Consider the following 12,511-nt stretch of genomic DNA (forward strand, 5'->3'; position numbering starts at 1 on the left):
TGGTGTATGTAATTTGTATATAAATAAATATATTGGCACTTTGGTGCAAAGCCTGATCAAGGAGCATCACTGGTGACGCAGAAGGGTCTGGCTGGAGGTGTGCAGGTTTCAGTTATGCATACAGATGAGTTTACATAACCTAGCAGCAGAATGTGATTCTGTCTTCATGTGATATACTTGATATACTATACACATCAAGACATCACATCTTTGTGATGCTGAGAGCAAGTGCCCTACAAATGAACCAGTTTGACTTGACTCAAGGACTTGACTCATTGATTAAAGGTGGTGTCAATAAGTTTCAAAGGGGCCCTATTTTGCCGCTAGGTGGGAGTGTGATTAGCCATTACAAGCCATTTAAAAATATGCCCATCATACATCTAGGTTGACACTCCCATTTGTCATGTAATTTTGTCACAGTGATGTGACAGATTTTTTAAGCGTTTGTAATGGCTAATCCCACTCGCACCTGGTACTGGCTATATTTCAGTGTGATTTGATAGAAAGTTATGGTTATGATAATGCCATAACCATTAGTGAGTGAAATGCACTTAGAATATCTCCATTTTCCTCCACCTGCCTTTATATGAGCCCATTTAGATTATAGAACACTATAATCCATCTTGCCTGTCAATCACAGGTGCGTGAATGCAACACTTCTCAATGCTGGAGAAACATAGTGAGGGAGGAAGGAGTAGTTCTAGTTTTTTTGGGTGTTGAGTATCAAAACCTATCAATAGCTTTCGGCAATCTCTCTTGACAACTCTCAAATGACATTACCTGACATTACATGTATTTAGCTGACAGTTTCATCCAAAGCGACTTACAATAAGTGCATTCAACAATGAAGATATAACCCAAAAAGTGCCAGAATCATTTGAGTAGGCCTATACTAATTTGGACAAATGGCGAATGCAGGCAGACCAGCCAGAAGGTAGTTAATGTAGTCTCGACATGAGATGACCAGAGCCTGGACCAACACCTGGGTTGCCTTCTGGGTGAGGAATGAAGATATCCTTCTGATGTTGTACAGTATGAATCTGCAGTAGCGGGTGGTTGCAGCCATGTTGACAACGAAGCTGTTCATCCTCGCCGTCAGAGTCTAAGGCACTACAGAGTTGGCAATATTGATGAAGAGGTTGTTGAGGTTGTGTCCATTCACTGAGAGATGTTGGCCAGGAACACAGATTTGTGCTGCCATCTGGGTTTCAGGCTGTGAAAAAAAAGACTGAAAAGGCCATGTGAGTGAATGACAGAACCCAGTGACTCTATGTACATTGAGATGAGGATAGGACCCGGGACCAAACCCTGAGGGCCCCCTCAGGTGACAGGTTACCCTGTAAGTGTGAGCTGTCAGTTAGGATGTCAACATGGCATTTGCTGAGCCTGAGATTCCCAGAGGAGGGTGGAGAGGAGGATCTGGTGGTTCACTGTGTCAAAGGTGGCTGAAAGGTCAAGTAGAATGTGAGTGGAAGAGAGGGAGGCTGTTCCATCAGTGTGAAGCGACAGCTTAAACTACAACACAATTAAGGGAATCAAGGGATTATAACATCTGATCCTGTGTATTAATGAAATACTATAAGAATGACAATTCATTTTCTAACTAGTGTAATCGTTGGAGGGAATTATGTGGTGAGTGATTATTTGAAAAAAAATACAAGATGCTGCGATACCCTCTATTTATCCCGCGTTGATTTACACATTTGCTTCAAAACCATTACTAAGCTGTAGTTGTAACTCATAAGCATACGTTACAGCAATTAAGGCCCTCAGGATCGGAACTTTGTCACTGCTTCACTGATCATATATTTATATTACTTTACACACATATATTCGATGACACTAACCTTGTGTCTTTTAAGGTGCACATCAGTCAATGAGTGGTGTTTATTGCTGGAGTATATCAGGTGGTAATGTCAATAAGGAAAGTCCCAGATTCTATATTATTAACCCAACACAATAGGAATAGAAAGTTTTTGTCTGATGGTACATGGTGGTGTTCAGTTACGATGTAGTATTCTGATAGAAATTATACAAATATACGTACAAGTATACAAACAAAAACAAAAATGTAATCACCAAGTTGATTAATTATACACATTAGGTTGACTTTTACTTGGTAAATGTAATAATAATATAAACAAACCACATATACATATACAAAATGAACAATAATATCAATTATGAATGCTGTTGGATTTGCTTAGTCGTTTCATGTTGGAAGGTTTCTTGAAAAAAAAAAAACCTTAATGTATACAAACCCCCCACAGAGCCAAGCTGTTGTTTCACTAGGCTGATAAACAACATGTAGCCCAGCCAATAAAACCCCAGCGTCCAGCAGTCATTCCAGTGTGACCGAGGCAACGAATCACATTACCTTTACTAGACATTTAATATCTCAATTACAGCGCTAATAATCCTTCTCTAACACTACCTGAAGCACAAAGGGCCATTATCTTGTCTGCCCTACACTTTCCACAGATCCCCTTTGTGACTGATGGAGTCCATTAGGGTAACGATATCAGAGCTCAAGAGAGATGAAGAAGATGTGGTCGGGAGCAGCGGCGGCGGCCCGTCTGAATCACACATCTTCACTATCACCTCTTTCTGCAGTGTTGTGTTGTTGAAGGACAACAAAGCATTTCTGTGGGGCCTATCTGCTATGATTATCAGGGGGTGGAGGTGGACTCTGAGGGTGTAGGTGGTGTAATGATGGTGGTCTTTTCTGGGTGATGGGGGGACTCAACCGACATCTGCTATCACCACCACTATCTACCCCAGCGCCATCATACCACCCACACCACCAACTCCACCAACCTTCATCCCCAACCACCACCACCTCCACCACCTCCATCGATAACACTACGACCCCTCTGTTTTGTCGTTATCTCGGATGTGTCACGCCTCTGCCCAAGGTGAGCCCACAATCAATCAATAAATCACACACACACACAAGCACGCACGCACGCATGCATGCATGCACGCGCACACAAACACAGACACACCAGCTCTGTGATAGGAATTAAAAAACAGTAGCAGCCATCTCTTCTCTTTTTTTGTAGTACACACATTATTTCGGCAACATTTTTGTATTACAATAGCAGTCTTCTTGGAATATGATATTAACTCTGAGGAATTTCCCATTATATCAATATATTTACCACCACATTAAGAATTTGAGAACGTTTTGTTCTTATTTTTCAGTTATTTATAAGGATAGGAGCCATATGGTATAGCCCAGGTTAAAAACGACAATATATTGTTATTGAATTGTGCGGCAGTGACCTCTGCTGGATGATAAGAATGATGCAATTAAAAATGAACGCACTGTATCTCTCCTGTTATATATTTGGCAATTTATATAATTGTATTTATAATGATTAATTTTTTTAAATAAAAAATCAAATCCTTCAGTTTGTTAATAATTCTGTGGATTTATAATAATTGAACTGTGCATACTCCATTGATAAGAAGTAAAAGCTTGCATCAAGTTGAATTGCTTCAATTTATTTTCAATGTATCATAACATATTTGGAATAAATAGTATCAATTTGGTGCACGGCGCTCTACAGTCACTGTTTATTTGCTATTTCGGTCACATAATGAGAAAAGCCCTAGAAAATGTGTGTGGCATGAAAGGACTGCTGAATCACACTTCCTGTTTCCTGTCCAGGAAGTGGCAGGAAATGCCCGTTATTGGCGGGGCCATTCCACTGTCGTATCTGAAAGATGTTGTTTATTCCCCTGAGAATGTTTTTAGTCAGGGGGTTATTATTACTTTGGTAATGTCCTCACAAGTATATATTGACACCTGTGCTGTATAGATATGTCATAAGGAAGGCAATTGCTGCAACAAAAAAAAAATATATAGGCCTATATATTTATTATAATATTTATCTAACCCTAACCCTAATAGTGAAATTACCAACTAATGGTATGAGAAAGTGTAGCCTACAACAACTGTAAACAGTAAAGCTACCACACTACAGCAAATACTGTGCTTATCACCAAAATAAAGTAAAATCTATAATTTATTTCCACATCAAATAAATTAAATTAAAACATTGTACCCACTAAACTTTATCTTTGGAATGAGAAATCTCTGTAATCAAAATAATTATATTTCTGAAGAAGATACCAGTGAAGTTACACACAAAAGAAAATGTATGTAGGCCTATTTGTACATTTGTGCATGAATTGTTCCTTTACTTTTAGTACCAATATATATATATATATATATATATATATATATATATATTAATTAGAAATCAGACACAGTGCCAACAGCACCTGGGTTGCGCCTGAAACTGACTTTTATTTTTTGAAACTGATATAGATCATGTTTCCCGTCGCAATAACTCCTTGTGGTTCCCCAGCTGTGCCACGCGTGAGTATGTTTCTGTTCATTCTCATTTATGTGATTCAGTCGTTTACATCCATGTGTCCGTCCGTCCGTCCGTTTCTCCACACAGTAGCCTAACCCACTGTGTTAGTGATGACACAAAGTTAGTTCGCTTGCCATTGTTTATCACTTCTTCTTTCACGTCTTAATCATTAATTCCAACGTGAAAAAAACGTCAGCATGTTTTTAAATAGGCTACTTAAATAAGCAAGTGTCCTCTTTACAGGGCAGTGAGAATAGCAGGTATGGAAATGTTTCACAGACGTCACGAATATCTGTCTTAAATCCTTTTTGGTTTCATATGAGTTGAGCAAAAAAAACCCAGACGACAACCACAAAAAAAAGGCTGATTATCTCAGCCGCAAAGCCGCACTGTTACCGATAACGCTTTAATTAGCCTAGTTCACACTTTCTGAGAAAAATAAAAACTGAAGACTTTTATCCATCAGGGCTGCATCTCGTAGGGTCCCTCCGTGGCGATGAAGAAGTCGTTGAGGGTGTGCTGGAGGTGCTCGAAGGTGGGCCTCTCCTCGGGATTCTCCTTCCAGCAGCTCATCATGAGGCCGTAAAGCTGCTCGGGGCAGCCCTCGGGACACGGCATGCGGTAGAACTGATCCAGCTGGCGGATCACCTCCGGGTTGGTCATCCCTAGAGGTGAGGGAGAAGAGAGGGGTCGTGGCGCGATAGTGGCGTTATCTTTTTTTTTTTTTTTTTCTAGTTCATTGATTCATGACGCACTCTAACGGCAAACAATGTGCAGAAAAGTGCCCGAGTGTAGGGAGCATGGAAGCATCTCGAAAAAGATTCAAGAAGTATGGATTTTTTAAATCTTAAATCTTAAGATCTTAGTAGGCTATCTTATAGTTGTGATAAAGTCTCTTCAAATTATGACTTTAAAATAAACATTCTAAACTTTTTTTGTATCTGTAAAATACCCATCACTAAATTACAAATTCATAGTTTTCAATGTTCTATTTAGTGATTTATCAGATGCTTTTACCCAAAGCGATTTATGCACTGATGCCGTCATTAAGGAGCAGGTAGTGGGGTTACAAGATCCCTACAGGGCAAGGTTTGGGCTTGAACCCACACCCTTTTGGCAGGGGCCTAAACAATGGAACGTACCTGGGTAGGGTATCCTCCCGTAGGTAACAAATTCTGTCAGGAGGATTCCAAAGGACCAGACGTCAGACTTGATGGTGAAGGTGCCATAATTGATGGCCTCTGGTGCTGTCCACTTGATGGGGAACTTGGCTCCTGTCGGTCAACAAATAAACACACATGACCTCACTGCATTGCAATGCTACTTATAAAGTGCAGCACAAACGATGAGCTGATGAATTTAATTCTAATATAGGCAAGGCCAGTGTATGTATAGCAGCTTCTAACAACAGAAGTAACTTATAGTTCTTTACAAGGGCAGGAATATCCTTAAAATATTTAAAAATACATTCCATTCAAGCTTTTATTTTTTAATAGTGACGTTGGTTAAACGTTAAGTCATTTGTAGTAAAAAAAAAAAATGCGACAACCTACCCTCGTAAATATAAACCAATTTAAATTGATAAATAAGTCACCTGTACATCTGCATAAATAACAAACAAAAATGCTATATATGTAAGCAGCGATGGATACTATTACATTCCCATTGTACTGTACCTTCCTGTGCCTTGTATTCGTTCTCTATGATTCTGGCCAGGCCGAAGTCTGCGATCTTGCAGTGCAGCGTCTCGTTAACCAGGATGTTGGCCGCCCGCAGGTCCCTGTGGATGTAGTTCTTGCCCTCAATGTAGGCCATGCCTTCAGCCACCTGGGATACCCACAACAGGGATCAATCCACGAGAGAGAGAGAGAGAGAGAGAGAGAGAGAGAGAGAGAGAGAGAGAGAGAGAGAGAGAGAGAGAGAGAGAGAGAGAGAGAGAGAGAGAGAGAGAGCAGTTTGTGCAAAGGAATGCTTCATTAAATCAAATATATGATCATCAAAAGGGGAAATGGTAGGTGTGTGTGTTTGTGTGAAGGGGGGATGAACGATGAGGGGGGGTAACAGACATGTACTGGGGCCAGTCTGCGCCACTCATGTGAATTTATTAGCAAGAGGGCGGGGTTGAACAGGAAGTTCCCGTCGCATCAGGAAGTGAAAGACTTCTCTCTACGTTGGGGGATGTTTCTTGTTCTCTTAATCACACACATTTCCTGTCCGGATGTTAATAATTGTGTTTGAAGGTTGTGTTCTTCATGTGTGTATTTTCTCTTTTTCTTTTGCGTTACCAAAAAAATGAATAAAAACATAGCATCTGTCGTCCGTCAGAACTATCCTCTCAATGCATGGCATGTTACCACTGTCCACTTTTGCAAGCTGTGCGTTGCTGACCTCCAGGCTAAAAATACCCTGTGTTGTAGACTAGGACACAAAGAAGGGTTTGTTGTCGAACACTGATCAAATCAACCAATGGGTGTATCCATCAGACACAAGAAAGCAGCCATTCATGGTCACTGCCTGGAAATTGTTGTTTTGACCACTTTTAGCACTTTTACAAATGAATCCGGTGTTAGTACAATTTAAAAAGATGAAAGCGTTGCTTTGTTTGGGGTTCAACAAGTGCTCAACACATTGTTCAACAGGCACAGCGTGTCCTGGATCGTGTGCGTCGTGCCGGTGAAAGCAGGCTGCGGTTTGTATTTGAGGATAGACGGTACAGTGTAGAGTACAACAGGGTTCCCCACCTGTGCTGACATGTCTATCAGTTTAGGTATCTTCAGCTTCTTCCCCTCCTCGGTCTTTAAGAAGTCCAGGAGACACCCTGCAGCGGGACGGGATAGGGTGCACACGGTGAGCATTGACCGGGTGCCCACACATTGGAAAAGTTGAGTATCTATTCTATCTCTTTTTTTCTTCTCCCTCCCCCATCTCTCTCTCTCTCTCTCTCTCTCTCTCTCTCTCTCTCTCTCTCTTTCTCTCTCTCTCTCTCTATCTATCTATCTATCTATCTATCTATCTATCTATCTCTCTCTCTCTCTCTCCCCCTCCTGTCTCTTCCTCCCCCACCCCGGGCTCCGCCCCCACTCACCGTTGCACATGAACTCGGTGACAATGAGGATGGGCTCCATGGTAACCACGGCGTGCAGGTGCACCAGGCGGTCGTGCTTCAGCTTCTTCATCAGGTTGGCCTCCTGCAGGAAGGCCGCCGGCTCCATGGTGCCCTCCTTCAGCGTCTTGATGGCCACCTTCTGCCGGCCCTTGTAGTAACCTGGGAACATGTGTTTGGTGGGTTTACATTTATAATTCATGGGTTTTTTGTGTGTTTATTTGCATTCACAAGGTTGTTTGTAAACATACAATATGTTGATTGTAAGACTTGTAAGATTGTATGTTTTGTTTCCAGTAAACACACAGCTAAAAACAGCTTATGGCTATTATTATTAGTGTATTATGGCAATGCAATCAATGAAATTCATCTGATTCATTCCTAAAAGCCTTCTCATGGATCGAACATTCAAACTCAGTATACAACAATATAGAGTCACAAATAAGATTTCAGATAACTATCTAAAGTCGGATGGCAGAGGAGCTAAATCTGGTTGAACAGGGCGTTAAACTTTTTTTTCTGCCTCATATTTTCTTCGTCCAATCGTGTTGCCGTAGGAGTGGATCTGTAAATGCATAATTGTTGAACACAAACTCTGTCAGAAATAGAATCTATGCCTTCTCCCCCCAGAATGTTCTGCCATAACCTAGTAGGACTGCTGGATCCCAGATGAACTAGAACATAACCAGCACTCACCCATCCACACCTCTCCAAACTGCCCCGCCCCGAGTCTCTCTATCATCTTGAGGGTGCTGCGAGGGATCTCCCACTCGTCCTGGGCCCAGGGCTGCTGGGGGGACATTGCCTTGCAGGGAGCATTGAGTCTCTGGCACAGACCGTCAGCGGTGCCTGCAGTCGCACCACATGCACAGACCACCCAGACACCCAATGGTTATTTCATGTACTAAGTAATGAGTTGTTTAGAGGGGATAGTAGGGAAGGGCATGCGTTATCGTTGTTATTGTTGTTAATAATTTAGGTATTCACAGAGTAGCTGTGGATACCTATTGTTATTGGTGTTTAAGTTTAAGTTTAAGTTTATTGATATTTAAAGTGCAGTATCACCATAAGCATGGTCTCAAAACACTGTACATAGAAATGCCCTACGACATCATGAGCAACCACATGAGTGTAATGTGTGTGGATTCATGGGTTCAAACAACAATACGTTTAGAGTAATAAATTAAAATGAAGAAGAAAAAAACGATAGATAAAATTTCAATAAAAACAAATATAAAACGAATATAAAACAAATGTAAAACAAATGAAAAACCATTATAAAATAACAAATTCATGGGTTATAGGGTAGGCCATAATATTTTGAGAAGAGGAAGGTTTTTAGTTTGCTTTTAAAAATATTTGTGGAACTGGCTCCCCTAACATGTGATGGAAGACTATTCCACAGATATGGAGCTCTGAAAGCAAAGGAGCGCTGGCCTGCAGATTTTGTTTTTACCCTGGGAATTGTCAACAGGCCAGCGTCCAGAGATCGCAATGGGCGCGAGGGGGTGTAGGGGATTACCAGGTCTGACACATGAAGGTGCAAGTCCATTTAGTGCTTTATAGGCTAAAAGAAGAATTTTTAAATCTGCTCATGCAGGAATGGGTAGCCAGTGTAATGAGATTAAAACAGGTGTTATGTGTGAACTTCTCCGTGTTTTTGTTAAAATTCTGGCTGCTGTATTTTCAATTAGCTGTAGGGTTCTTAAAGTGCATGCAGGCAGGCCAGAAAGTAATGCATTACAGTAATCTAGCCTAGATGAGACAAATGCATGCACTAGAGTTTCAGCATCCTTTAAGGATAGAATAGGCCTGATTTTGTTATTATCATTTGTATTATCATTGTTGTTATTATCTTTAGTATAAACAATTTGATATTGAGTTATTTCCACTGGTGATAATGTCTCGTTATCAAGTGAAATATCTTTGCAAAATTGGTAAAAATAGCTAAAAACAAAACATTATACCTAGCCAAATATTCACCTATAAAATGATGTAAATCCACTGAGTATCGGGATAGAAAGACTTACCAATCAGACCTTACATGTAAACATCTAAGGAACAGGGCGTTTCCATTTATTTTGCATCACATTTCTTTTGACCGATCATGTTGCGGGAGTCAGTGATCTGTAACCGTGCATTACATGGAATATATCTCTACCAGAAACAACCACTACCTCACTCAGCCCCTCACACTTTCTGGTTTCCGGCCCAGGCGCAGTGCTGTCTCCCTCCCCCCAGAAGTTCAGCTATAGCATCATAGAACTTCTGGATGCAAGATAACGTGCTGGTCTTCTTATCTCGTAAACTCCAAACTCAGATTACTGCTCTTCTAGTACAGGAAATGCTGTGGTCTCTCACGCCATGATTCTGTTTAAATGTTGCACTATGCTATGAGCAAGGCCGAACCATTACCCATTACATTGCAAAATACAAAGGTGCTGCATGTTTTTAGCTTTACTTACGGGTGTAGTATTTGACCAGTTCCTGAAGGGTGGAGAAGGTGATGGAGGGGGAGATGTAGTAGCCGCCGTTGTCCAAACAGCGGATCTTATAATGTTTCACAACGTCACCTTCCTCTGCTACCAGATCTCGGATCGACAAGGAGAGGGCCCCTGTGATAAGAGAGAAAATAAATTTCAGTCAAACTCAAAGGGTGTCACAGGCTATGTTAAGGCACCCCCACTAACCCTAGCCCCCCAGAGAGCAGTGAGAAACCTCCTTTATTATCAAAGACGGAACACAGACAGAAGGATCCCTCGTCCTAGGGATGGTGAGGAGTGCAGCGGCTGCCATAATGGACAGACATCATAACAGTTAAAGTTTGATTCAATTGTTATAAAATATATTTAAAGAATTGTAGGTCCGAAAAGGTAATAGGAGTTAGGAAATAGAACATTTGAAGGTAAAAATAGGACCTTTTAAAGATAAGGTGCAAATAAGGTGCAAAAAGTTTTTTAAAAAGTTATGATTCAAGATTTTTACTTTGGATGGCTAGTTTCATTATGGTAGTGTTGTCCGTCCACTGCTTTGGAGTTATGGGATATATATAACTAGATATAAATAGATATTCATATATTATACATAGAACAAGAGGGATAAGCACCTTTCGTGGTTTCGCTCTCTCGAATTAGAAAGGAACCCGGTTTGTTTCTCGGAGCGACAAGCAGACGCTCCGTCTCCCTCCTGCTCAGATCTTTGAAGAACCATCTGCAATTTAAATCAAATGTTTCCCGCTGATGTCTTTGTTGCCAAAGCCAAACTACATGACTATCACATTTTTTTGAAGTATGCAGGATCTTTTTTTTCTGTGTATTCTGCTCACCTTTCAACCTCGAGCGAATGAGCTTTGGCTACAAAGGTGCATGGTATGAAGCCCTCATCTCCAGTCGACAAGGATTTGGCCAGCCACCAATCTCCATCCCTACAGTGGAAACAAGCGTGGTTGATGAAATTGTTTAAGGAGGAGTAAGGGTGAAACGTGACCCATCTCTCACTTCTCTTTAAGAAGAAGCTGGGTGAACTTACTCCTGCAACACTTTGAGTCTCTCTCCCTTTTTGAAGGCCAGGTCGTTGTCGTTCGTTGATTTGAAGTCGTGTTGAGCGATGACAACATCTTCGTCTAAAGCCGTATGAAATATCAAGTGCACAAAACTTTAAAAATGCAATATGGCCACTTATGATATCAGAGTTTGTGGTTTGTCAGTTATCAATTAACTATCCTTTATTAAATTGTTTTATTAGTATTATTTTTTGTAAACATATTTGGTATTGGTTCTGTGGGGTTCAGCAATTACCATTTTCTGTTTGGGATTCCCCACTTTGTACCTCAGGAAACAAAAAGAATGTAGGCCTATGTTACTCTATTTGTAAAATAATTTAAAGATTATTTTGTATCAAAACTCAATCATTTCAAAAATGATAAAGCTACATGACACCTGTAATTTATATTAACTATAAAAGTCTTACTGTATGACTGGGAAAGTTGGAATTGGCCTTTTCTTCCTTGTCTTTGACTGGTTTCTGCCCACTGCACGTACAACCCATTCTACATGCACACAGAGGACATCTTAGTTGTGTGTGTGTGTGTGTGTGTGTGCTGTGCATGTGTGTGCTGTGCATGCGTGTGCTGTGAATGCGTGTGTTTAAGTCAGCGTATGGACTTAAGGACAATATATAGCAAATCCTGCTCTTAGACACACTCTTAGAGCCAACAAATGTCCTGCAACATCAAACGTCACGCACATGTCATTGAGTCCAACTGTATGTTTACACATACCTGATCAAGGGAAGAAATTGTACTCTGTGGGTCAGGCTCCGCTTGTCCCACTACAGGCCACCAGACCGGACTCTAGAGAACTCATTAGGGTCATCCTGTTTCTAGAAAGAACACAAGAACACACACAGGCGCTCACACGAGGAAGTGAAAATGTTATCCACTGCTCTTTTATTTTCTGTGAAATTTGTATTTAGAATTAATGGCAGGGGTCAAAGCATGATTGCAATTAAATATAAGAAGACAAAAAAAAAAAAAAAAAGTATTGCATTCAAATATTAGCTTAAGATATTCTTGAGATACAAGATAGGGTTAATGTTAGGCGTCTGCATGGCTAAGGGTGGATGGGCATTAATAGAATTGTAAATGGACTTGAACTATTTCAAATATGTGTTATTCAGCCGGCTCTGAGAGCGCAATTGTTTCTAGGGGCTTAGGAGGATTTCAATATTAGAATCTTCTTTGGATACTTGTACTTTTTAAGCATGGTATTTCTGTTACAATGTCATCATCATCATCATCATCATCATCATCATAATTTCTGATGATATTGTGCATGTGTAAATGTAAGGAAACAAGTTTCAATGATGACTTTCAGCATTTAAACATATATAACTTATTTATATTGTTATGACATTTGAGATTTATTGTATCATATAGTATTGGAAGTCATAGAAACATTATAACCTGACCTGCACTGTTTTAAAAAAATGGTTCAATAGATACCTTGAATTAGTAGAACTCAGC

At 40.5% G+C, this 12,511-nt stretch overlaps 1 protein-coding gene across 1 annotated transcript; it reads right to left on the reverse strand.

The window, feature by feature from the left end:
• Positions 1-4,367: 4,367 nt before the first annotated feature.
• Positions 4,368-11,535, reverse strand: blk (BLK proto-oncogene, Src family tyrosine kinase; the record flags this gene model as incomplete). Its single annotated transcript, XM_084483692.1, has 12 exons — positions 4,368-5,050; positions 5,528-5,659; positions 6,062-6,212; positions 7,127-7,203; positions 7,471-7,650; positions 8,185-8,337; positions 9,954-10,103; positions 10,595-10,698; positions 10,814-10,912; positions 11,017-11,110; positions 11,286-11,316; positions 11,458-11,535. 12 exons carry the CDS (start codon positions 11,533-11,535, stop codon positions 4,848-4,850), a joined length of 1,452 nt encoding a protein of 483 aa, XP_084339818.1. The 3' UTR covers positions 4,368-4,847.
• Positions 11,536-12,511: the final 976 nt, after the last annotated feature.

This window comes from Micromesistius poutassou, assembly GCF_964030765.1.
Source record: "Micromesistius poutassou genome assembly, chromosome: 19".
NCBI lineage: Eukaryota > Metazoa > Chordata > Actinopteri > Gadiformes > Gadidae > Micromesistius > Micromesistius poutassou.